We start from the raw sequence: 26,323 nt of genomic DNA on the forward strand, positions 1-26,323 counted from the left end.
TTTTCTTCATGACTGTGCTGCCTCAAAGGAGCCAATGTGGGTACCCTTTCAGCTACTTTCAAGCCGTGTGACTGTACCCTCACAAGCTGCAAAATCTGTTTTGTTTTGCCCTCTCTGCTAGTGCAGAGGAGATGACTTCCACCAGTAAGACAAAGCTTCCCAGCCCAGTCCTTCCAACCGGACACCAGCTGGACCATTTTGTTCCTCTGAACACTGGAGCCTGACAACGCCACCACAGCGCACAGAGCTGGTAGTTAATCTTCCTTTGCTGCTCTCTTATTTTTTGACCTAATGTAATTTTCCTCTTTGAAAGTAGCCAGACATATTCTTTAGTCTCCTTCCTACCTTAATCGCTTCAGCAGAGAAACAAAGCAGATAGCCTGCCTTACAGTCTGCCTTGCAAGCTTGGGGGTTCATGCTACGTGAGGTGATGGGAAGGTACCCCCTTAAAACCCCAAAAGGTATGGCTGGCGATGCAGAGCTCTGAGCTCTGCTTTTGTCTAAGCACCACCACCAAAAAAGCGACTGCTCAAAGTGCAGCAGACGGAAGGGAACCTTTGTCTTTGAGTGAAATGACAGGAGAGAACAGTTTTGCAAGTGTGCCACGGGTGCTTTATAGCAGAGCTTTAACAGAAAAGTAAAAGGCTCCAAGAGGAATTGTTTGTGCCGACCTGGAAGATACAGGATAGAAAAACAGTTTCAAAGCCAGCATGATGCTTTTATGTAAGTATTTATATACATAAAAATAGAAAGAAACCTCCTACTGGTGTTCAGCAGCTCTTTACACGGGACTGCCACGTGTAATGCTCGAAGCATTGTCTGTTTCTCAAAAGAGCCCTCGTTAAAACCAGGTGTATTATACAGAAGGATCAATGCTACACTTACAGAAGTTTATTTCTCCTCCTGCACTTTCCCAAGCAGACGTCACTTGTTTGGTGCTCCAGCAACAAAGCCTTATTCTTCATCTGCTCCTGTGTCCAGATCGGGCGGCCGCTGCTTCAATCCCTGATAGGTCGGGCAAGAGAAGAGCTCATGTGCGCGCGGCAGCAATCTGCTGCTGGCGGGCTCTCAGGCTCACCTAGTTTATCTTTGATCCTAACCCCAGAAGGGCCGAGGAACAGCCCCTCTGCTGCAGCGCCGCAAAAACAATATCAGCATTGACTGACTCCGGTTCAGTACATCAAAATACGTTATCAAGAGGACGTAATTTGGCCACATTCCACGTTAGGCAGTCTGTATGGCAACGAACATCAGGCAGCCACAGGGAGTTTCATTTAAGGTGGTTTTCCCCCTCCCCCAAACAAGAATGATAAAAGATGACAGTGTTAGCCCAGAACAATAAGTCATTGAGAAGATTAAAACACAGCAAAGAGTCCTTTACCTCCTTGAAAAGGAAAACACAACTGGAGTGAAAGGCGAAAGTTCTCTCGTTCTTTAAGGAAGCAACACTGGAAACCAGCATTGTAAGTTTATTACTTAAAAAAAAAAGTTTCAGTATTACACTGTCATTTTATTTCCCTCCTGTCCACAGTACAGAACTGTGCAACACGGGTGCACCCGTTAAAGTGAAGAGAAATCGCCGAGAGCAATTTCTGGTTAGCATTACAGAGCAGCCGCTGCGTTGCCGCCCTGCAGCCTGCTCGGAGCTCGGGAGAGGGTTTTTTTTTCCTGAGTCTGAGCCTCAGGTATCAGTTCAGTAAAGCTCAATCCCACAGCAAAGAAGGAACATAAAAACCGTAGGTGTATTTGACGGAAAAGAAACTAGCTTGCAGTGATTTTAGGAGGAAGTTTCCCTGAAATAGGTACAACAAATACTGTATTCAATTCTACTAGAAAGCCCCTCTTAAGTAATTCCAGGTAAATACCCATTAAGCAATGTAAAAACAGAGTTAAGCACTGAACAGGAACTCCTGCATTACATGCTGAGCACCATTTATCACTCCATGCCAACAGGCAATTTGTGAGAACCTCTCACTTAAAGACACATTTCCCATTAGCTAATTAAATTAAACTCTAAATTTAGTAGTTCATACTTGCTCTGAAACTGACCTGTTCCATCTTGGCAGTTGCTGGGATGGGGAAACACATCACATTACTATATACAGTCAGTCTTTCTGCGAGCAGACACTGAGCCTGAGTGGCAAAAAGCCTGTATAAAAATGCTCGTTTGCTCCAGAACTCAGCTGGTCACTGTTTGCCAGGAACGACATCAGAGTAATCTTTTAATACTCCAGCCAAATGGTCATTGTGAGTCTTAAATCGGCGTTTCTTCTGAGAAGCGGGTTTCTTTCTCCTCTGAATAGGAGCCTGCAAGAAGAAATGAACAGTAGTCAAGAGATCTGCCCTCCAGCTGCAACACCTGACCTGCCGTGCTGTCCACAGGCTCTGCCTTGCTGCGAAGGAGAGCTGTGCGTGAAGAAGGGGTGGGCAGAACGGGAAGGTGGTTTTTTTATGCAGGAAGAAACAACAGCAATCAGTCCAAATCCAGGCAGGGAATTGGCAAAGGGTACATAGCAGAGCCTCCCGGTATCTCATGCACTGTAGGAGAGCTGGCATTTGTTTCTAAGTGAGATTTCCAAGCACTCTCAGGCAGCTACAGAAGGAGGTACATAACCCATATCCACAGTTACGTGCTCAAAGACCCATTTAGCATACAAGGGATCCATGAGAAATGCCTACGTGACAGCAGGCATTAAAACATCCACCGCAGTGACTGGCAGAAACCAAGAACAAATCCTATGTGGCAGGGCTCCTGTGAAAGGACGGTTTGAAGCCAAGTGCAGAAAAGATAAGGTGTGTCACATACAAATAAATGTAAAAAAATAAAATAAACTTGTTAGAAGCTAGGAAGAAAGCATCTCTGGAGACCTTGTTGCCATTTTGGCCTCCCAGTAAAACATGGGCATATCGCTCCCATTTTGTGGAACAGCGTTATGTGAGGTGGGAGGCAGGTTAGGAAATTTCTATCAGGGTTTCAAGGCTATTTAGCAGAACACAAAAAGAAAACGAAAGAGAAAACCTTCTCCCCAAAGAGTAGCTATTCTTTTGCTCCTAATGCATCGTACGGCTTTAAGCAGAAGCTTCCTTCCACTTTGGAGCTCAGAGGGATTTTTGGCATTTGCCCTCTTCTTGATGCTGCTTGGATTACGCTGGCTGAAACAAGTTATAAGAACACTGGCTGCTGGCTACAGCATTGTTGTTTTGCAGCTTCTTAAAACTGGTCGCAATTCCCTGAGCTACACAAAGCAGCTGTGCATAGGCTCAGCAACGTGTTTTGGAATTAACACTGCAGGGTCAGGAAGGGGGAATCTCTCAGAAAGATCTATAATTCGCATCTCTTACTATTTTCTTTGGTCCAGCTTCTTGCATGGAAGAAATACCCTGTCGTTTCAGGTACTCTTCGATTTTCTCCTCATCCATAGAATCCACGGGAATGCTCCTCCACAGCTTCTGAAATTCTGCAAGACCAAACAAACCCTTATCTCACATCCCAGTGAATAAACCTGGGGCAAAGCCCCGCACAACGGGGGGAAATACACTTGAGCTCAAACGCTGAAGGACTCTGATCTATCAGCCTGTGATGCAGCAATCGCTGCCAGCAGGCACCCAATTAGCACAGCCTTTACCCTCTCCAAATGCCGGATGCGCTTCCAAAAAAAGCCAACACAGGCACAAAAAGAGAAGCCCCCGACACTTAAGGGAAGAAGATGAGCTGGTTCTCATCTGTGCTAACTGCACTCCAGCATCCCGGCATCAAGAGCACCCATTGGCAGCGTGTGCTTTTAATGGTAATTTGCTGCAGCGTCTACCTTTTTGCCCAGCACCTCTGTAGCCCTGCAGAATGTCAGCATGTTTTATAAGCCTCGGTTCAAACGGTCTTGGTGAAGGGTAATAACTAACCATAAACGGCAACTTCATTTACACATCTTCCGCTGCCATTGTCATGGGAGACTTGACATCTCATAGTCCAATTTACAGACGATTCAAGACGTTTACTTCAGTGGTTTTAAGCTCCTTTATCGCTGTAATCTAATACATACCATGCTGTACAGATAATAAATTACTAGAATTCCTCTGGTGTTAAAAGAAGAGAGATACCTTAAAAACCACAGCAGCAGGAAAAAAGACAGAGACAGTAAGTCTTAATTAGAGCAGCTGCCATCTGCCTGAACGCTCTCTGCCTCATGTAAAGTTTCACAGAGTCTCTGGAATGCCTTCTCCAGGCAGCGGCTGGTACAATCCTACCTCCCCTCATTCCCCAGGCAGTAAGTTAGATATATCCTGTCAGCAGGTTTGGCTAACAAACTATAAATAAAACACGAGGCACACATAGCAACGCAAGACTAAATTTTTCCCTTTATTTCCAGACAAATTTAGTATACAGTTGTCAAAACAACCACAACTTCTGCATGCGTAAGAAGTTGTCCTGTGCAGCAGGCAATGAAACACTCCAGCGACGATCTGCCACAGATACACTGACTCTGGACACACTGCAACAGAACAGCAGCGTGAAGAAGGCGTATGCGACAGAATTCCTTCCTGCACCTGGACCTATTCCCTTCCTAACGCATCTTGTTTTTCTAGGAAAGCACATGCTTTTAGTCTCAGCTCGTTCTTTCCCTTCCCATTACCAACAGCAAGGGGCTGTTCAAGCTTCCCAGGAAACAAAAGAAAGGAATTTTGCCAGTGGAGAACAACAACATTCATTTTTGGTAACACTGCGCTTTCGAAGAGAGCTGAATCCTGTCAAAATACCGCTTTTGGTTTCATGGAGATAGTGCTTTCCCGTTCGGGCTACGCAGCACAACAGGACCATTGAGACAGCAATCTGCAGGTAACTTAATGCAGGGAGTGACGACACTGTAGTCAAGACATTCTGTCTCCTCATCCGTTTTGGGTGTGATTCCAGGCTTTTGGCATATCTTATGGTGCCTGCTATCACAGATCATCTCTCACCTAATCCTGTTGCAGCAGGTGGAAAATGTTGCGTTATGATCAAAGCTGAACACACAAGAGACATTTCTCAGAGACGAGCTTTCAGATGAAAGTCTTAACAGCAGCAGCTTGAGCAAGGGTCCTAGCATGTCCTCTGGACTGAGCAGCACAAGCTCTTTCAAGCTGTTTCCTTTCTGTTCATGCCCTCTCCCTGTCTTGAGCACCCAAACAGGACAAAGCAGGACCCTGAAACCTGGTGGTGGTTGGAAAGAGGGATCACACGCTGGCTGTGCAAATGCTGTATCGTACTGTGTGAGAAACCGTGCTCCAAACCACCCGTTTCTGTGATTCATGCATTAAGTGCTGCCCATAAACAGATGAATATTTAAGAGATCCCAGTTAGAGATACTTTCAGGTTGCACTGCGCTATGCTGCCTTTGGCTTTGCACAGACGAGTCCTGTGAGACCTGAAGAGATGCACGGCAGATCTCTAAGATGTATATGACAGGCACGCGTACAGCAGATGGAGCAGAAGAGAGAACTGGTAGCAGCTTTTACATGACAGTGGCCTTTTTCTTGAGATGCTCTGCTACAAACACAAGTGATCCGTCTTCTTATTAGAGCTCACGATACATGGCCCAATACGCTTTGGTGAAAAAAAAAAAAAGCTTAGGATAGCTACTTAAGGGTAACTAGCCTGCATTCTTCTGGAGAACAGAAGTGAAAAATTAAACACTAGAAAAATAAATGGCCAGCTCTCCAAGGATCAAAATGCACAGAAGTACAGCTCACAGTTAATGCCTAACCCCAGCATTTTGCATTTCTTGTAACACAGCAGTTATACCATCATTACAGCCTCACATTCACCTTTTTAACTTGTCCAAGAAGTATGAATGGAACAGTCACCAAGAACCCAGACCGTAAAGCTAAGATGGACTTTAAGTACAGATGGTTTAATTTACTAATTGGCCCCACCAGAATCACTACCAAGTATTCGGCAACACCACTTAAAAACTCCTTCAGAAATGAGGCTGCTTTCAGCGCTATAGCTTTGACTCTGGTAATTGCAAAATAACTTCCATGCAGAAGCTCCGTGTACAGCACTAAAATACCTTAATGTGGGGGAAAGTGGGAAATCACAATCAAACCGTCCCCTGGCAACACTTGGTGTTAGAGGGTTGGTTCGGAACTAAAAGCGCAGGATAAAGGTGGAGAAGCGTTCAGACGGTTGCGCGTACTAGTGGTTTGTATTTAGGGTGCCATCTGAAGAGAAGAGGAAATACATCTGTCATCTCATCACAGAACCAACTTGCTGTAACACCAGATACCGAGCTAAATGCAGGAACTGAAGAGAGCGAGCAGCTGTCTGGCTGGCGCTGAACCATTTCCACATTACCTGTCAGATTTATTCAGAAGCCTCCAAGGACTGTGCCCCTATCAGCTAGTGGAAGTTTAGACCTTGGGAATACACTATCTGAATTATTGTGACATCCTCTCTGAAATGCGAGAACCTACAGGAAAAGCTGCCAGTAACTATAGCTCTCAACAAACAATGCTCCACGATTGTGGCTGTGGTATTTCTGCACCTCCAGGTCGAACATTCATACTCTTAACCCATGACAGAATGAGGTTTCTTCAAGTTCTTTGAGGAGAATCTGAAAAAACATCCCCCTGGCCTTTGCTGTGGCTTCTAGCTTGTAAAATCAGCAGCTCACCAGAGGGGTCAGTGACAAGGAAATGGCACCCAACGACCTGATTACTGCCCTCCACCACCTCTGGAACACATCGAGCTAATGGCTGGCCATGCAGGAGGATGCAGGGGGCTGGCGTGTCTCTAGAAGGAGAAAAGGCAGAAAGAGAACTGCTGTGCTCAGCAGGCAACGTAACGGTGTCAGAAGGGTGACCTCAAAACACCAGATCCATTTTTCATCATGTCCTTCTTCTTTCTGCGACAAGGCACAGAGAGCTTGGTACCGGTGTGAGAGCAGGGAGGGACTGTTGGAGCAGAAAGCTCGCCGCACACTGGCCTGCTTAGGCCAGGCATGGAGAGCATGCACTCCTGCAGCACACAGCCATTCCAATCCCAGAGCACATCCAATTTACCTTCTCCATGTCCTCTCAACTGCAAGGCCATTTTTACACCATCAGAGCATGATGTAAGTGGGAGACTCTTCACTGGGATCCACTAAACTATTTTACAGCTAGAGCCAGAACAAGACTGTAACAGCTATGGAAAAACAAAGCTGTCCAGCAGTCAAGACAGCAAGGCTTCATCTGACCACAGCAGGTTGCATTCAGACAGGCTGACAATTCCTCCTGCCGCTTCGGCTGTTATGACAAGACAGAGCCCAGAAAAAATCCCCTAGAGAGAAATTTCCGAAGAGTTTCTGACCAAAGCGACACAGGTGCTGTGATCCCTAAAGGAGACGTGTGTTTTCTGCAGAGAGCTCTTAAGTCCTGATGCCGACTTTTCCAGCACAGGCAGCAAGCTGTGGTCACTGCACCCTGAATGAACGAATCCCGTATGCAGTACCTTGCAATTTGACTGCTAAAATATTTCAACTCAGCAGCTAGACAGAACTAGCACAACTCACAGGCTGCTCCCTTGCTTCTCCAGGTCACTAACTCCTGGTCTTTCGAGTCAGGAGAAGAGGGACAGAGACCTGGAGCACCACAGCAGGCCGACTGAAAGGTCAGTTCAGAAGCTTGCTAACATGTCTAGCATCGAGCTGTCTGCAGGCACAGACTTAAAACAAAGAGCTTGGACCAGCGTAACAAGCAGAAAGCAAAGCAGAGGGCAGCATAACAAAGGTTTTACAAATGGCTCCTCTCACGGAAATACCTGAGGGGTAAGGGTGTTCCTGCAACTTTACTGCTTGGGGGGGCTTATATAGGAAAGCAGTTTGTACCAACATTCCCTGAGCAATTCTGCTCCAACACACTCTTTCTATAAATGCTTACATATGGGAAACAGTGTCATGGGTAAGTGGCTGCACTGTGACTTCAGTGCAGTTTATCCTGCAGCTCCAACTGCTTCACCTGCTCTTGCAAAAAGGCTGAGATGGCTCCTGGAGATAAACCTCTGTACCATACTGGTAATAAAATCTGTCAGAGATTAGAAACAGCTTAAAAGTTTTCACTGAGCTGAACTAAAACCTGAGCACAGGACAAGAACAGACAATATTTCTGTGGAGAGGGCAGAAGGGAAGAAACAAAGAGCAGCAGGGAAGATGGAGTCCTCCTCCACAGCAGTCCCAGGGAGCACAGTGCTAGGTCTGTACCAGGCAGAAAAGGTGCCCCTGGACCGTCCTGGAATTCAAAGCCGAAAGCCCTCACTGATCCTCAGCAATTTTTGTACTGTTAAATTGAAGAGGCTTTGGCCATTGTTTAAATCTCTTCAAAGGCACTTAGGAAGAACAACATGTGTAATTACTAAGTATCCACATTTTTAGGCATTACAGTATTTCCTACATTGCCTTCAGACATGAAAGACATCATCTCTAACAGTGAGGCAATCGGACTGGTGTTTCAGTACTCAGCCCCATGGTAAAAGCTTGGTTCACATGCAAAGTGCTTGCTTAGCCCCAGCACAGAAAGGCAGCGCTTTACTTGGCTGAAGCACCTGAAATCCAGCCTGGCTTTTATAAACTTGTTCAGCTACACATTACTGACAGAAGATTAATTAGTCAGGAAGTCACGATGGAGGAACACATGCAATCTGAACCTTCTCTGGCTAATCACAGAAAAGGAAGAACAAAAGCTGTTCCTCACTACACATACCTTCTCCAGTACCCTGGAGATCACGATATAGGTGCTGCATCGCTGCTGAAGTACACTGGGATTTATTTTCCAAAGGGGAGAAAGAAAAGCTCGTTCAGCCACTAAAATGACTGCTGTCAGGGCAGAGGTAGGCACTTCCAGGAAATAATTCCTCCCACTACTTTAGACAGCAACCTCCAGATTGCCCCAGCAGCTTCTCTTTCTCTGCTGACGGCTGGTGGAGCTCAGACAGCGAGGGGAGAGGAACTTTTAGAGGACAGTAATCCCAGCCAACATGCGTTCAAAACTGGAGTGTGCCACACAGCAGAATCATGAGCAGTGCAGAGCCTTATTTCTAAGGATAAACATTAAACTAGAAACATATTTTGAACTGTCATCAGTTGCTAGATCAAAGAGCCTTGACAACACTTCAAGGCTTATATCGCAGTCTTCTAAAATCTCAGTTTTAACGTTGCTGGAGATAATGAGCTGAAATAGCACTGCTAACGCAGGAACGTGTCATAACTCATCCTGTACGCAGACAATTCTGCCAAGGACTCCCTAAGAGACATGCTTGTAGTGCCCTGGAGAGAATCTCAGAGCTAAGTTGCTCAGGAAGGATGGGTTTTCCTCATCACAGGATAACACGGTTGGAAAAAGGACCCGTTCCAGCTGCAGTAAGTGAACCCTCTCAGGGATGTTTCAAGAGTTGTGGCATATGCAGGCAGATCACAATGTTCACAAAAGAGAAAGGATTTTGCCCCCTCTCAGAACAAAGCATTATCTTCTGCATGACAAGAAAAGCAAGAAAACAGCAGGAACAGAACAAAAAAAAATCACTTTCTGATCAGATGGGAACATGCTGCCACCTGCGGATGAAAGAAAGCCAGGCCACCTTGAACTACGAGCACATTGCACACTAGTGGTCCCTTCATTAGACACTAGAAACTTTAATGCCGTCCTCGCTGGGAGATTGAGCCAGCCAGCTTAAACATTTCGTTTCTTTTTTTTTTTTTTTTTCCTCATTTTAACCTTTCCCCCCTTTCTCAGCAATGGGCTGCACTACTTGTTCCTAAGCACCAATCGATCAGTGCTGGATGTGCTAAAATACAATACATTGTATATGAACAGCCTTGGATTTTTACTGGCTCCCTGACAGAGTTGGCAGATTTCCTTTGCTACTTCTTAATTAAACAGGTTCTTTTATTAAATTTCACAGTTCATCTTGGAGTTATTACAAACTAAGAGCAACAGAACAGAGATCTGCTCTGCTAACCCTTTTAGATTGGCTGGGTGCCAATTATCTGGAAAAGGCACAAAAGAAGAAATGATCAGCAATTGTGACTGTAATACAACCAGTAGCCACTAAAAACTTAAAAGCTTTGTCTACTGCAATAGAGCTGATTTCTAAAGGTTTTGGCAAAGCTAGGATCCCTAAAAGCCGTGGGCTGTTGCACTGAAGAAACCCAATCTGAACAAGACAACAGTGTTAATGGTAAAATTGCAGGCATTTGGGAGGTTACAAATTCCCTACTGATGGTGGATTGAGGTTTACGATCCTACATTTCACATATAGTTTGGACTCCCATTAGGAAGAAATGCCAGAAATTATGGTTTAAAAGAGACTCCATTGAATATTTTGAAACTATTTTTATACTTTTAGGTGCTGTAGGTGTCATCTACTAAATTATCTTTGTGGAAGAAAGCTATTACTACTGAGTGTACAAATGGGGTACATAAATAAGTTGCTCAATTCTAGTTAAAATAGGGTCTCTTTGAGCTATTTGAAGATGAAGAGCTTTATATTTGGTTCTGTGGTCCTGAACGTAGAGCAGCCAAAGTTTCTACAACTCTTTTTCCTTCTAGGATAAGATGGCTTTATATGGCATGTGAACAAGTGAACAACAGTAAGTGTTCAGTGTCCTTGAGTCGTTTAAAATTTAAAATCCCTGGTCTTTTACCAGGGATTGCCTTCTCCCTTCTGTACTTACAGGTATCTGATGTTGGCATAGATGTCATTATTGCAACACATCTCAATCTGTGTAACTAATTTCGCCTCCCAGCTCTAGGAAGCAGCAGTACCCCACACCTATGCTACCCTCCCAGTTGTCAACTGCCCCTTCTCAGTACTTCTGCTCACATTCCCTCCCTGTCTGCTTTTTCCTTCTGTTCCATTCCTGGTACCTCATGGCATTCAACCAACGAAATGATTTATAAACTGGAAAACGAAATGATTTATAAACTGGAAAAAAAGAGCAAACAAACACAGAAGGAATTCCTTTGTTTTTTGGCTGCCCTTTATGCAGCAAAATGTTAGATGCCATTTAAGTCACAGGCAGGTGACTTTTGGTCTTCTCTATCATACTTAAAATGAATTGCTGGGTTCCTGCTGCCATGTATCCAATACAAAACAGAGGCTATTACCTCCGAACTCACTTGCTCATTAGTTTTGTTAGCCTTGTGTTAATATAAACCCTTCTACTGACTGAATCTGGACATACCTAAGATTTGATTATGACATTAAAAGACTGCTTATACATACATACAGCTGCCTAAGATGAATGCAAATCAACTACCACGGAAACAGATGTAAATAAACACCTACCTTCATCCACAGTAAACTGACAACTCTTGTCATTGTAGAAGAGAATTTTCTTCTTATCGGGGCGATTAACAAAGATGATCTGGTCCCCTAAAGCCTCGAAAACAAACACAAAAGAAAAACTCAAAATCACTTCATTTCCAAGCACAGGGATTCCAGCTTGAACAACAGACCCAGATTTGTGCTACAAAAAGATCAACCAGAGAAGCAGCAAAGTAACCTGCAACAAAAAGCATCCAAAGGGGACATTGTCAATAAGTGCGCTAATAAAGCAAAGATGAGATACAGGGGGCTGAGATCAAGGGATAAAAGCACCACTAAATGCTTTCAGTTGCACTGTGGGAGATCAAGTGTCTTTTGGGGAAAGAACTTTGACAGCTGTGCTGAGACATCAGGCCAAATCTGAAAGTAAAGAATGATGTCCAGAAAAAGCTACAATATTGGATCTTCTGAAATAGGTTTTGAGTTATCTAAAGAACAGAAATAACTCATGACAAAATTCTCTCTTAGCCCCCGTGTCCCCTCTGAGAACCTAACTAGAGCAGGTTCACTCACCTTTATGGCTTTCTGTGCATTGGGTAGCCCTTCCTCAATGTCTTCTAAAAGGATTCCTCCCAGCCCTCGCTGGTCATGCTTGTCCAAGAGCCTGAGCAGAGCCTTTTTATCTTTCAAGTTGTACTTGGGTTTGAAAGCATACTTCCCATCTACAACTTCTATTTTCGGATTGTTGACTAGAGCCTGTAATAGGAACATCAATTTTAAAACCTGAAAGAGTGCACACCAGTACATTTTCCTAGTGTGATTTTCAACAGCTACAAACACATCAGCCACGTTAGAGCTGCCAGTTTGGAGGTTTGAGTTTGAAACGGATTTTAAACCCCTGGATCTTAGATCCAGCCTAGGCGTAATTCACCGCAACATAAAGCACAAAGCACCAAAGGAGGCTTAGCATCATTCACTTAATGCCCTTGGGATTGAAGGTCCATGAAGCCTCTTAAGGCAGAAAGCCGCACATGTTCCTTTTTGAGAAAGGAATGAAAATAAAAAAAGGATGGAATGCAAAAAAAAAAGTGCTTTGGCTGAATATAGAGTGCGAACAGACAACTCAGCATGTCAAAATCAGGTCATATGCATGTTATGAATGTGAAAGGCATTACCCTGGGATGAACAAAACAGGAGTCAATCTTCCCCAACTGCTGTCAATTGGCACCAGCAGCTGTAGAAGAAATTGAGAAGAGCAGACCTCCTGCACAGCAGGATTTTACTTATGATGCCAGCTTGAGTGAAGCTGACCAGAAGCTCATGGACAATTGAAATGATTTAAGATATGCTCCAAATCAGTTTTGCTGTGCAGCCAGTAGCATAATGGAAGTTCACCTGTAACAGAGGGCAACTCTACTTAGTTTCTTCTGCAGATGCCAGCCTGACCCTGAAAGGAGAAAGAGAAGAGACACAGAAAGAAGAAAGGAGGGAGAAAACGCCTGTAACAGAAAAGGTAACTAACTTTGGCACTGCGGGATATTCGTTCACCTTTTCTTACCCAGTAGCAACTCAGTGGTAATTTTATGTAAGCTTCCTCGGAAGAGCTTTTTGGTTCAGACTTGATATTTTGATTAATTACAGAAATAACCCAGAGCTACGCTTCAAAGTTTTCAACGAAGCCAAGTTTCATGGTAATAGCATTGCTGGACTGGAGATTTCTGTACCCCAGAGTATTAGCACTGGTACCAAAGGAATGCTATAGGCTGTATTAGTTAAAACCAGCCTCGTTTTACTACACAGAGATTTATTCCCCATTTATCAACAGCATTTTCTACTTTGTTGCAAGCATTGTAAATATGATATGAGCAAACCCAAATACAGCGTTAAAGTATAAATACCAAGTACGGTTATTTTGTTAATTTATTAGTCTTGAAATCCCATCAAGACATTCCGATCAATTTAGCATGAAGATGGACATAATGGCAAGTTACAGCAACTCTGTAGGAAGGACACCTAGCATATAGCATGAGACTAATGAACTTTGTGATCTGTCACCCCCCAGTTCCAAATATGGATTTCGCATCAGAATTCTTCATTTCAGTAAATAACAAAGAACTGGAAGTCTATGAATTTTGTGCCAAACTCCTTTTGTTCAGTTAATTTAACATCATGGACACTGGAAGAACTCTTTTTTTATATATTTTTTTTATTTTATTTTTTTATGAAGAAATTCCTTGAGAAAAACACTTTGAGTATATAAAATTAGTAACGAATACGTTCACTGGACATAAAACTTACTCTTTGTGCAGTAATTCTAACTGCTCCTTTAAAATGTCAGAAGAGCTTTCATTTCAGAGTTATTTCAATAGTAGGAAGCACAAGACAGAAACGTGAATCAATGCAGTTTCCCAAAGAAGAACTTTTATATTTATAGAGTCTGTAATTAAATAAATCTGTATAGTTCAGGTTTATCATTATCCTTTGATCTCTTATTAAAATCTAAACTTTTCTTTACCTCGCTCATTAACCATTGCTTCTGTTTGAGTCCAATGTCTAAATGCTGTGTTTCATCCAAAATCTCTTCTAGGGTTAATGGATGCGTATCACCACGCTGGTGCCGAGTCTGGAAAAGTAAACAGCCTCTATCAGCGATTTGTACTTCTTTATCCAGCAAATCAACTATCGTAAAGTAACAAAAATTGGCATAAAAAGCATTAAAAAGTATAATTTACAACTTTTGTAAAGGTGGGATAACGTAGGGTTTTAGAGAGTGAGGAAAAAAAATGTTAGTACCAGTCGAGGCTGAGGACAAAATCATTTGTCAAGCACCAAATTACGAGTTACTTTGATAAATAACTCGTGAATCCTAAAAGCCGGCAGCATCTTCCAATCCATATTTCTAATGCAAATAAAAACTGTTCTCCTGGTTTTAAATTGACCTGGAATAATTGGGATTCCAGTAAGGAAACAATATACTGGGCACTCTGTTTACAGAGAGCATTTTAAATTTAACAAACTAGTTTCTTGAAATTCAGTAAAAGAATTTTAGACTGAAACATTCAGCATCATTTAGCTACCAGAGGAGAATGAGTAACTAAAGCATTTCTGACCATTAGAGTTTTACATCAAACCACTGTACCTTCATGTAATTCACTATCTTAGCAAGGACTCCAAACTTGTAGCCAGAGCCTCCTGAAAGGGCTTTCAGGTTAAATGATCCATTGCTGTGATCTACAACAGGAGGAAAAAAAAAAAAAAAGCACAAATAAACAACAGTTTCAACAACACCTCGATAGACTCTAGATAGACTCCACAGCCCCTCAGAAGCACAGCGATGAACAGAAACGCGTGTTCCAGGTACAGTCACCCTCAGACGGCTGTGTTACAAGTGCGCTGAGTGTGGAACACTTCTGAGCAGACCTCCATAAACATGAAGGTATTGGGAGTTGAGCTTTAAGAAAACAGCAAGCAATGGCAGCGTTAATACCCTAAGAGTACACGTTTAATTCTGTGGATTAACATACCATAATCATTTATGCTACCTTAATTCATGCTGAAATAACGCACTTCATCTGTGCCCAACGATTATAACTGCTGATAGCTTCATAATGCTGAGTAGGAGCAGAAAACTTCACTTATTTCAGTTAGCACACCCCAAGTAAAGTAAGGTTGTGTTTGTTGTTGTGGGCTTGGTTTTCAGTTTGTTTGTTTTGAAAGCAGCTCTAGGGGAGATCTTATCAAAAAATCATAAATTCAAAATTGCTTCACTTGGTGTGCTGCGTCACTGGAACTACAATTAAGCATCCTTTCTGCTGCCAGGTTTGGCTCTATCTGAACATATCATGAGGTCTGTTACTGCATAAAGTTTCAAAAATTCTTGCAAGGCTGAGTTAATGAGTTTTATTAACTGCGTAACATGGTACATTAAATAGGAATGCCCACAAACCACTACCAAAAGCCACAGGTCCATTACCAGCATAATGTTGTTCAAACTTAAGAACAACAGCTTTTCAGAATTTCAGCTATTCCAGAAAAAGGAAAAGTCCCCTCTTTGTTACCACAGGAGTTTTAAAAATACCATTGTTGATTTCAAATTAAATTTGACCAGACAGGTGAGATCTCAGAGATACTGAGTTCCTGTTACTTCTGTGAATAGGTTGAAGGACAGAAAGAACAATGGAAGTGCCTTAGCTGAGACAGAGGCTGCAGTGGGTGCCAGGCACAGCTGCTAAGCAAAGTATTTGCCACGTTGTTCACTGTGGTTAAATGTAGATTCCCTTGCTAAGTTGCAAGGAAATTGCAAATTAAGTTTCCAAAGTCACCATGATTCATCTGCATTTTGTTAATGTCTCTCCCACAGCACCTCGGCCTTCTTAGCTGATCTGTAAGCTGTTAATAAAAGGCAACATGAAGTGGGAATTTTGGATGTAGTCAGCTTTCAAACAGATCTACTTCTGGTAATTTTGGTGAAATCACAGATGGAAACCAGTGCTAGTGTAGTAAAAGGCTAATGCTGAAGCAAACCATGTCAAATCTAAAACTTGGCAACTGCTAATTCCCAAGCGATTCCATGACGCTGTATTAGAGGCATTACACTGCCATGTAACAATTCTAAAATTAACGCAGGACAATCAGCGTAACTCCAGCTAAATAAGAACATTTTATTCTCGTTACCAAAGTGAGAAGAACAAAAGCCAGCTCCCCCTAGAAGTCTAGCCTTCGGGGATTTTTCCCCACAGGATCCCCTTTTAACATTAAAAATTTATCCGAAGGAAATTTTGCAACGTGCAATGGGAGGTCTGAAGCAACTAAAATAAAAATCAAGAGCTAGAACAAACAGCTAAGGCGACTTATCACGTATTTGTTCTGTCAATCGCATCAAGAAGATTATCTCGTTTAATCGGCCTGGCTACGGCACGCCACAGCTCCTGACAAGTCAGTCAGGGCACACTGCGAGGCTGGAGCCTGCGGATGTTAATGCTTCCAACGTCACGGTCTGACCGGCTGCCTTCCAGCACGGAGCAGCACGGGGCATGGCCACCAGCGCGCCCCCGTGCGCTCCTCAGCTACCGAGCCCGACACGCACAAAAGCATCCTGAAAATAACGAGTGGGGGAGAGGCAGCTTCCTAATCTACGCAGCAAAAGTCCGATTTGTGAATGATTTCCTCCAGGGGTTGAGGGCTTGATGCAAATGAGCACAAAGGAAGTTGTCAGCAGCACCATGCGCTGGCCAATCGCAGGGAAGCTCCATCTTAGCTGTGCCATAGGCTGCATTAAAACAGGGAACGGCACGGCGCTCTTTCAGCATCCTTTCAGACAAGAGGTAGGTGTGCATCATTTTCTAACGTTGTCTTCGGTTTGTCTTGATGACTGCAGGAAAATATGCCTGTAACATGCAAGGCTGTAAAAAGCTTCTTAGGATCAGGGTGATTTTTCTCTAGATGTAGCAGGATTTTATTCTGCTGAATGCAGAGGAGCTCGTCTTGCACTATCAGGCAGGCACTTTCACCATCTGTGTGCTAATGGAAAATTGATGACCGCTCCATCTTACGGAAAAGCTAACACAACGAGCCAAGATTCAGTAAACAAAATGGATTTGATGCTTACTGGGGAGGCCGCTTGTTTTCTGCAGCCTCACTTCCTTAAAACTGATTCTGTGTGGTTTTGCAGAAATGACAGTGAAAGGATTTTCCTTAAAAAATTAAAATAGACTGTTAAAGCTGAAATTTGAGAATGTATCTCCCAGGAGGGGATTCGGTAAACCTCATCAATTACACCAGCTAAATCAGATGCGTGTTCATGGATGTGCTAAAAACATGTTCCAGAAACCGGTCTGTTAGGGTAGGAAGAAACCCCCTTTGCATATTATTATCACTGTACATATCGAAGCACTGATCAATCCAACACAGAGAGGTTATAATCCAGCTGATTTTTAAATGCCATCACCCCAAGATGCCTATTTGGTGGTTTCTCAAACAGGACTTCCTCCGTGCTGCATTGAAATGATTTTTTGCCAGTCATTTCCCTCTGCTCCATGAATATGATTTCAAATAAAGCTGCTTTCCTGCAGCAGCTGGGAAGGAGGATACTTTTAAATTAAATCCTCACATAGATATTAGAGAACCCAGTTCATTAAACATTTAACTCACTCAATTCTGGGTAGCCGAACCGCATGCAGATCAGACTGGCTTACAATATGAATTTAAATCGCGCTACTTCGGTCTGGCGCAGCAGCGATGACAGCCAGGAGCAGCTGCTACTTGCCTGCCTCGCCCAAGCCAAGCCTGAGCTGACCACCACGCTGGAGGAGCACCGGCTCAGCCGTTCAGTTCAGTTCAGCCTCCCCAGGTACGCTGGGGCTCTGCCCTAATGGTGGCAGCAGCCAGCAGCAGCTCCTCTCCTCTTGCCTCCAGAGCCGGTGGCTGGGCAGTGTGCCTGGCCACAAACGGGTTGTCGTTACGCGACGCAAGCGTGCCCAGCCCCTCCAGTGGTCCCAGAGCTTGATTTCCATTGATACTGCTGAAAATATGGTATTTCTTATCAATAGAAAAAGACAAATTTTATACCTGGTATTTACAGTGAGCGAATTTATCAGTAATGATGCCAACAAAATCTTATCTCAGAAATCTGTTCAAAAGGATCAAAACAAAAATCCCCTCCGTTCTTCCGAGGATATCCTCTTGCCATTTAAAATATACATTGAAATCTTGCTTGTGTTAGTTATCCCTCAAAAGGACTCTAAATCCTTTTATTCAGCCTCCTCTCTCACTGGTTTTCATTTCCTCAGACCACCCCTTCAAGAACTCTCTTGAATTTAGCTCTATCCCCTGTGAAACAAGACAGCTGAGTGTCCTGCCTAGGCCATGGCCAAACCAAACCTGCCTCTCAAAGCCAGACCCAACTCAACTCACTGGCATTTTTAGCTTGGATTTGCTCTACAAACTTTCACGTGTATATATATATTAAGGTTAATGAATCCTTCCATTTCAGTCTTACTTTGTGCATTCATTTACAAATTTGTGTATTCAGTTACAAATGTGACAGAAGAAACATTAAGTTGCTGCAACTCCTCCAGTAAATACCAAATGCTAATGCCAGGTCCTCTTCTCGCCAACAAAGCTGGTCTGTTTCAGTTAACTCCAGTAAAGATGGAAGCATAAAAGAGATGGAAGGAGCATAATGTATAGTAGTTGCATGATTAAAGTAAGATGTCCATGGCAAGCTGGCTTGGCTGCATCGTTCTGGTTTTCATTAACGCCATTTATTTTATTATTAAATAACGACAGGTGATCGAACTGCTTTAAGCAACCTGTTTCAGCACACCCCATCACACTTCTCCTTTGCCGCTTCTTGTTTGTTTAGGCATTTTCTGGTTGTCACTTGCTAAACAGGCTGATTGCAGAATTATTTCTGGGCTATACAAGGTTCATTAAAGCATTACCGTGAGCACAGCTTAATGAACAAAACTGGTGTTGCCCCTTGGTTCTGTAGCTTTAATTATTCAATGAAATTAAACTACATGCGGGTAGGCTGGACTATTTTGTAACGAATACAGAAAAAAAGTTTTCACTTTTTGCTTTCCGTTCAAAGCAAAAATCTTTCATTGAGGCATGGAAATGATTTCTCCAGAAAGAAATAATTGCCTGAGGGACCCAAAGGTCATCACAGCTTCCTCCAGTATGCCACGGCAGATAACCAGGGGTTACTGTAGCTCCTCAGATATATTTTTTTTTATTACTTGGTAGACTATATCCCAAAAGTAGCGTAATGTCCTTCTGTTTTGGGAGAAAGAGACAGAGAAAGAAGGAAACCAAAAGAGAGACAACTGTAAAGCTCTTATTGCCAAACACCTCATCTGCCATAACCCACAGAGAAATCCAGAGACTGACAAAACTGCTTTTTGTTGTTCTAGAAATACTGCACCAATTACTGAGACACAGCTTGCTTTCACACTTTCACGCAATGGCCTTTCTAAAACTGTGCGTCTTGACAGCCATATCACTCATGCCAAAGCTGTATTTGCTGAAACCAACTTCTTATTTTCTCTGTCCTGCACTGTAAAGCAGTCTTATCTTCTCCTGGGTCCAAGCACCCAGCACTGGGCAAAAGACAGGATCCTGTCCTTGCGGCTAAGTGGAGAAGGCAGCTGAAAATAAGAAGGCAGAGCTCAGGAAGGATTGGGTTGGGTATTCCTTCTGCCTCTCCTAATGGCCACAAATGGACTGAGATTTCCAGATGCGCTCGACTTCTAACCAGCAGCAGGAACAGCTGGGGAACGAACACCTCAGGAAGTCCGGCCTTCTTAGGTCAAACAGGTTTTGCAGCGTTAATGAGTCTGTACTAACAGGCAAATCCAAAATGAGTTTTCAGAAACCAGGATTGTATTTGTGAACTAGAAGGACACGGGAAAGCTCAGCCCCATTCTTTGGAAAAATCCTCCAAGATAGTTATATATGTCCATTCTTTAAAAAGCTTTCTTTCTCTAAGCCAATAGGGAACCAACCAACCAACAAAAAACCAACCAACCAAGCAAACAAACTTGAATGGTATTAACATATAGAAAGTTCTCCTAAGCACTCAGCTATGGGAGATGGCAAAAGGATCTCCCGTTTCTCCAGGAATGCCAAAAGATAGCAGCAGGCTTTCACAGCACAGACGTACTAAGCCTCAGAAGCAAAGGCAGACTGGTTGTTGAAACCACTGTACAGCTTCAAATGATCTTTGTAACCTCTTTGTCTTTGCAGGTACTTGAAATAAAGGAAAAAAACTGTTTAAGTTCAGAATAACTTATATACTTTGTGCATGCACGGAACAGTAACACTGAACCAAATGTTCCAGACAAGTCACAAAGTTTACATTTTGGTCTGACACTTTTGCGAGCAAATAAGCGTATTCAACAATGCATGTATTGTAGGCGGTGTGAGCACACAGTCTGAGATAAAGTTCTTCCAGTTTGGGATAAAAATCACAGTATATTCTTGATCAACAGAGTCCTCAACAGCTTTGTTTTCTGTTTCAGCCCCCAAATCTGTGACAGGGAATACGTTAAGGCAACTCTGCGAGAATGGCAACCCTCAACACCACTCAGTGGAACGAGACCACATCCATTTACCAGTACCTGGGCTTCCAAGTGCAAAAAATTTACCCCTTCCACGATAACTGGAACACTGCCTGCTTTGTTATTCTGATCATATTCATCTTTACTGTCGTCTCTCTGGTGGTGCTGGCATTCCTCTACGAACTGCTAGACTGTTGCTGCTGTGTGAAAAACAAAACTATGAAGGACTTGGAGAACGAACCCAACCCTGTTAGAGCGATGATGAACAGCTTCAGAAAGCGTGAAACAGAGGTGGTGTAGGAAGGACTGATCATCAGCACTCGAACAACATTTAACACTTTGAACAAATCCTCTTGTACCTTACCAACGAGCAAGTCCCATGTGTTTTTTTTTTTTTTTTTTTTTTGTTTCGTTTGGACTTAAATGTAATAGCAGCAGTTCCCATTTTATCTCTGGATGTGAACTTGAATAATTAGCAAAGGCTTTCTGAGTGCTTAGCAAAAGGATGATCTGTTGCAATGTTATGGTGGAAGAAAAATTCTTTGTTTTTAAATGCATTTCTGTTGTTCATATTGAGTTACTAGAGTAGATCCTTGTCTACCTGAACGAACAAACACTGCTTAACATGCCTAAAGCGATGTTGCTTAACTGGAAAAAAAATGCTTATAGAAATGCTCAGCAATGTGATCATACAGAGCACAACGGCACAGCACTGGCCTCCCACTGAGGTCAGCCATGCAGGGACAAGACAGACATATAAGGGATGAGGGGAAGAAAGATAGGAGACGGCAGGGTTTCAAGGCAAGAGAGCCCATGAGACAGGGGAGCTCGTGTGAGTTCTTGCCTTCAGCAGCTCTTACTACAGGTTCCTTGCTCTAAGAAAATAGGGTGGTGGGGGGAAAGCAAGCCAGCATGAAATTCATCCCTAAAATAGCCTTTGCTAACCTCCTGTGGTACAACTTGACCCTTTCTCCCTCCCTTCTCCAGTTCCAGAGAACTGCTCTCCCCTTCCTTCATGTTCAACCTGTTTAACAGCTTCTGGGTATCAAGACACTGCACTATCTTAACTCCTATTATTTCCACAAAAGCACACTGAATTAGGACTGTGGTCTAGAAGAAACAGGGTCACCTTTCCATCCCCTAGCTGCTGCCGCTATGCCACCTGTGCCACTACAGGCAATCAGACGTGCTGGACATGTCAGTCCCACCTCAACTTTTCAAAGCTGAACTGCAGCTGACCGGGTTTGTGCTACAACACAAGCAAGACAGGCCACAGATCTCCCCTCACCATGACAACATTCCCTCCCAGCCAGCATGCAGTTTGCAGGTATCCACATGCTTCACAGAGGAGGCCACGTCACGATAACCCTTGCACTGGAGATGGTGGGATGGATGAGCAGCAAGCCGTGGCTTTGTTTTGCACAAGAGAAGTTCACCAGCCTGCGGATGCACCCCGGAGTTTGGCCCCTCATGCCCCTCTTTCTCACAAACTGACTGCAGAAAACCTGGACCATCGGCTTTTACCTCTAGCTCACCACATCATCCTTCTGTGTTGCGTGGCATCTATAGCTTTTAAAAGAGGAAAGCTTTGCCTTTACAAATTACAGCTGTAATGACAATGCACAAATGCGTAGCCCTCAGTACAACCCGGTAAGTCTCTCACTGCTGGACACGTAGAGAAAAGCAAGCCAGTGAGAAATGTCCCAGCCAGACCAAAGCTAGGTGTGGGACAAGATATTTAACTACATAAAACCCAAATAATGCTCCTGACATTAGGGAAACAAACCCCACCTAACAGCCAAATGACCAAGTAAGCTACAACACTGATCCTGCAGTTTATCCCTGCTAGAAACACCTCCGTGCCATGGCCAGCACCTGTAACGATAAACTTTTCTGATATAAAGTTTTTTTGATAAACTCCCTCTCTCAGGTTTCATATGCCTAAGCAACAGAAGATGTGGGCACAGACACTAAAGGACTTGCTAATTTCACTCATGTTCTTCCTGGTTGGCAAGAAGCAGTCAGACAGTACCAAGGCCACCAGTAACCAAGAAGCTCCAGTGGTTCATCTGGAAGAGCAATCTCCCTTCTCCAGTCACAAAACGACACCACTATCACTGCAAACATTCACCTCTCACACACTAACTACTGGCAAGACCGAATGGCATCAGCCCCGTATGCAGAGAATGCTTTTAGCTACGATCAAACTACAAGCACAATTAACAGAAGCCGATGTCCCAGCTACGAGACAATCGAGGAGTCACCCCAAGACAAGTGACGAAGGTCCCATTTGTGATGTCCTCTGGACCAGGGAGCTGTGCATTTGGCAGACTGCTGTCCTGCTCACGAGAGGCAAGGGAAGCCGTTGGGACACGCTGGACTAACGTGCCCCTTTCCTGAAAGCACCCCCTCCAAACACAACAGGACTGCTTTCCGCTGGCAGCGCTCCCCTGCCCACCGCCCTGCACGCAGGGAGGCAGCGTGCAGGAGCAGCACAAGCGTGTTGCACCGGCTTCGTGTCCTCGTGCTTTCCCAGGAAGCACACATGGGGAGAAGTCTCAGGACCCTGCTCCAGCTGACTGGTTTCACAGGAAGCTGGGTGTCTGCACAAGGAGCAGAAGACAAGGATCTTCCCTTGTGCAGCCCTACAGCCTCAGGAGAATTCTTCCCCTCACGTGAACCAAGCCAGAGAGGCGAGGCTGCGATACAGCTCCCAGAGATTTCAGCTCTTGATGGCCAGGACCACCGCCACAAAGGTCTCAAGAGTAAGACTTTCTGTTGATCAATAAAAAGAAATAAACAGATGTGATCTATTTCCTTTATTTTCCTGTTACTATTCTGAACTGAATAAACAAGGCAGCTTTGAATTTGTCAAGTAACTCGTTCGCATAATAATTTTAGACAACTATGCTAACAACTATTCTCACTGGAAAGCTCACAACAAATCTGCAGACACGTGCTACATTTACCTATGTGGTCACTCAAGGATTAGCATGGTCTCAGTGCCCCTCCATCCCAAAAAAGAGTCAAGGGCAGGTTCTCTGAGTCCTAGAATGACAGAATGATGGAGAACTTGCAGGCTCTGCATACCCAGGGACTATCGATGCTAACACACAATCACTGCAACATTATTTATTACCTCTGGTCACCAGACAACAAAACTGGAAACGATCCTCTTAATTTTCATTACTTCAGGGGTTCAGGGATTCTCCAACATGACTTTTTACTCCACCTCCCCAAGGCCCCGCTCTGCCATGAGCATACCCCAACAGGCACCTAGCAATCTGGCAATTCAATTAAAAAATGGGGTTTTAGGCAACGGACTTTGACTCTGCAGTATCACCGGGCAAGGTGTGTGTTGCCTGTGGCTGCTTGGCCCATTCTGTCATTTGCCCCTCAGCACACTTGTTCTGAACCAGCTCCTACGAATACAAGGCAGGGAGCTGGTTTGCTCACTCTCCATTACTTCCACCCTTGGTGCTTCTGCAGCAGTTAGTAAATACTCTACAGGGAAAACTGAAAGGAGACCGAACTCATTGCGCATAAAGATGTTAGAAAAGTCCTGAAAGCTTTCTAATACTGTTTGGAATAAAGCCAGCACCATAAAAATAAAGTGTGTTTCCTCACAGCCACACGTTCTTATCTGTGTAAGCTCATCATCTGACAACTCCAAAAGCACTTACAGAAATACCCACCCCACAAAACCACAGAAACGAAACGACACTTTATTTATTCTGCTGCTGCTCACAAAGCTACTCAAATGCTCCAGATGAGAGTCACACTTGGACCGCCTGCCCATCGCTCTTTCCCAGTAAACCCCCCTCCCTCTGGATGCGCACTTTCGGATATCCCACGTACAATTTGATTTTATTTGGAAAGGACAGCATGGCAAAGGGGCAGTGGAAACCTGGCCTGCTCTGATTTATTTTAAATGTCTGGCTGATAACTTTATTTGGTGCCCTGAGGGGCTTTGAAAACCAAAGACAGACAAACTCACTACTCTTCCCCTAGGACAGAAGATGCTCCGCTCCTCCTATGGTCCTTGACATTCTTCCCTGCTGTTTTTAGTTGCATTGTTTCATTTAGTGTTTAGAAGTGAGCCACACGTGGCACTCGAAACACAAGCTTGCAATGGGTTTACACAACAGCATTACTTTGTATCTTTGTAATTACCGACGTCAGGTTTGCCCAACAGGGTGCATCAGAGAACTGTGCCAGGGCTTGCAGGGAATATTTACAAGGTGCCCAGATTTCTCACACAGTAACAGCAAACGCAGGGCAGGCTGCTGTGCACACACAAACCCTCTCCCTGCTGCACCTTTCGTTTGCTCACACTCTTTGGGTGTTGCTTTATGAACTTTGGTTTCGAGAGGCACTTCTTCAGCACTGTCACCCCAGGGAAATGAGGCAACTCCTGACTAAGGAGGGCAGATACCTGCAGACGTGTTTGTGAGCCGAGATTAGTTCCCAAGTAAAACGAGAAGGGCTGCTAGCTGCAGTACGCCAGCCAGACACGGCGTAAGTTACAAGATCCATCTCACAGCAGCCTGACTCGAGGCTGGCAGAATTAAGTTTTCAGCACTCTCTCACCAGAAGGACCTACGGGCCCGGCACTCGCTGACACCCGCAACCCAAAGCCCAGCGTGACACAAAGCGAGGCTCTGGAAGCAGCAATTCCTCCAGCCGAGTAACGGCAACTGACAGGAGGAGGCCTGACCCACGCAGCCAAAGTTTTTTTTTTCACATCGTGCAACTGAATTTCCTTGTAAAAAGCGACAATTGAAGAGACAGGATGATTACAGACACAAGCAAAACTCGTGGATAGGCTGAGTCACGGTAATACGCTAAGTAAAAAAGCAGGAAACACAAAAGCAGCACGGCGCAGGCCACTCTCACTGACCTGCGTTCTGCTTCGAGCTCGACGAGCCACCTTGCTCTACCTTTGCTTTCTTCTTTTTCGAGGACGAGGAGTCGGAAGATGGCGCTGGGCGTTTCTCTACCGCCGGCGTGGAGAGGGCACGCTTCTTGAAGAGCTCTCGCTCCCTCAGCAAGCTCGGATCCATAGTTCTGCTCAGGGAGAAGAGGAAGGGGCGCAGGAAGCAGGCTCAGCCCGGTATTTCAGAGCACGGCCAGCTGATAACGAGCCCGTTTGCGCTCCCCATGCCCCAGCTTCACCCCCCCACCCCGCCCCGCGCTCCCCTCACGCCCCCCTCAGGGGGGAGCCGCCATTTTCTCCCCCCCCCCCCCGCGCCCAACCGCCGCCGCCACCGCCCCCCCGCGCTCCCTCACCCGCCCGCCGCGGCGCGAGGCGCAGGCCGCTCGCCGCCTATTGGGCCATGCCGCCCTCCCGGCGGCCCCCGCGCCGCCCCCGCCCCGGAAGCGGGGCTGCCGCCCGTTGCTAGGGGGACGCGCGCGCCGGCGGCCATTAACGGGCCCGTCTCCTCCCCCCCCCCCGCCTTTTTTTTTCACTCCGTCTCCCAAGGTATCCCACACTTGTATTTTGAATAAGATTTTTTTTTTTTAATAAAGACTTTCACACAGTAGAAAAAAAAAAAAAGCATAGATCAAGCAAAATCAGTGCTACATATAAAGTATTGCTCTGTATAAAGTAGTTTCTGTCATAATACATCTAACGTGCGTACACGTACACTTCTTACAAAAAATAAATCTTCAGTTAAAGATTCCTTTTCTTGTGTCCGCTTTGGGTTTCTTGATCTGGGGCACAGGCACAACAGGGGCTGCCGAGGCTCCAAACCATGCAGGCACCTTCCTCTTACAAGGGGGCTGTGAACTCTGCAAGAAGGAAAAGGTGTTAAAAAAATACATAAAAAAAACTTTTATTTTTTACATCTCATTCTAACTTAGAGTTCTGCAGCCCAAACCATGCTAATCAGGAGACATCAACCATCTAACACTGCCCCAGGACGGCTTACATCTGTGTCCCTGACATCCAGAACCTTTTTCAAGTGTATAATCAACTTGGTTA

At 44.5% G+C, this 26,323-nt stretch overlaps 3 protein-coding genes across 8 annotated transcripts in view; 1 reads left to right on the forward strand and 2 right to left on the reverse strand.

Moving 5' to 3' along the window:
• Window positions 1-1,430: 1,430 nt before the first annotated feature.
• Window positions 1,431-25,747, reverse strand: GTF2E2 (general transcription factor IIE subunit 2). Of its 2 annotated transcripts, XM_035324985.1 has the most exons (8): window positions 25,627-25,747; window positions 25,238-25,404; window positions 14,418-14,509; window positions 13,794-13,901; window positions 11,852-12,034; window positions 11,300-11,393; window positions 3,343-3,458; window positions 1,431-2,307 (listed from the first exon to the last, which is right to left on the reverse strand). In XM_035324985.1, the coding sequence occupies exons 2-8, from the start codon at window positions 25,398-25,400 to the stop codon at window positions 2,188-2,190; spliced, it is 876 nt and encodes a 291-aa protein (XP_035180876.1). In that variant the 5' UTR covers window positions 25,401-25,404; window positions 25,627-25,747; the 3' UTR covers window positions 1,431-2,187. The 2 variants fall into 2 exon arrangements, with proteins under 2 accessions (XP_035180876.1, XP_035180877.1); XM_035324986.1 differs by lacking the exons at window positions 1,431-2,307; window positions 3,343-3,458; window positions 25,627-25,747 and adding an exon at window positions 4,333-5,581 and having other exon boundaries at window positions 25,238-25,482.
• Window positions 16,169-21,216, forward strand: SMIM18 (small integral membrane protein 18). Its single transcript, XM_035324987.1, has 2 exons — window positions 16,169-16,602; window positions 20,299-21,216. The coding sequence occupies exon 2, from the start codon at window positions 20,344-20,346 to the stop codon at window positions 20,635-20,637; it is 294 nt and encodes a 97-aa protein (XP_035180878.1). The 5' UTR covers window positions 16,169-16,602; window positions 20,299-20,343; the 3' UTR covers window positions 20,638-21,216.
• A 93-nt stretch (window positions 25,748-25,840) lies between the features above and the next one.
• WRN (WRN RecQ like helicase) overlaps window positions 25,841-26,323 on the reverse strand; it is a 42,567-nt gene continuing 42,084 nt past the window's right edge. For all 5 annotated transcript variants that reach the window (XM_035325192.1, XM_035325190.1, XM_035325195.1 and 2 more), the window contains one exon: window positions 25,841-26,130. In XM_035325192.1, the coding sequence (XP_035181083.1) occupies window positions 26,008-26,130 (123 nt within the window). In that variant the 3' untranslated portion in view covers window positions 25,841-26,007. The remainder of the gene's footprint in view (window positions 26,131-26,323) is intronic.

This window comes from Oxyura jamaicensis, chromosome 4, assembly GCF_011077185.1.
Source record: "Oxyura jamaicensis isolate SHBP4307 breed ruddy duck chromosome 4, BPBGC_Ojam_1.0, whole genome shotgun sequence".
Taxonomy (NCBI): Eukaryota; Metazoa; Chordata; class Aves; order Anseriformes; family Anatidae; genus Oxyura; species Oxyura jamaicensis.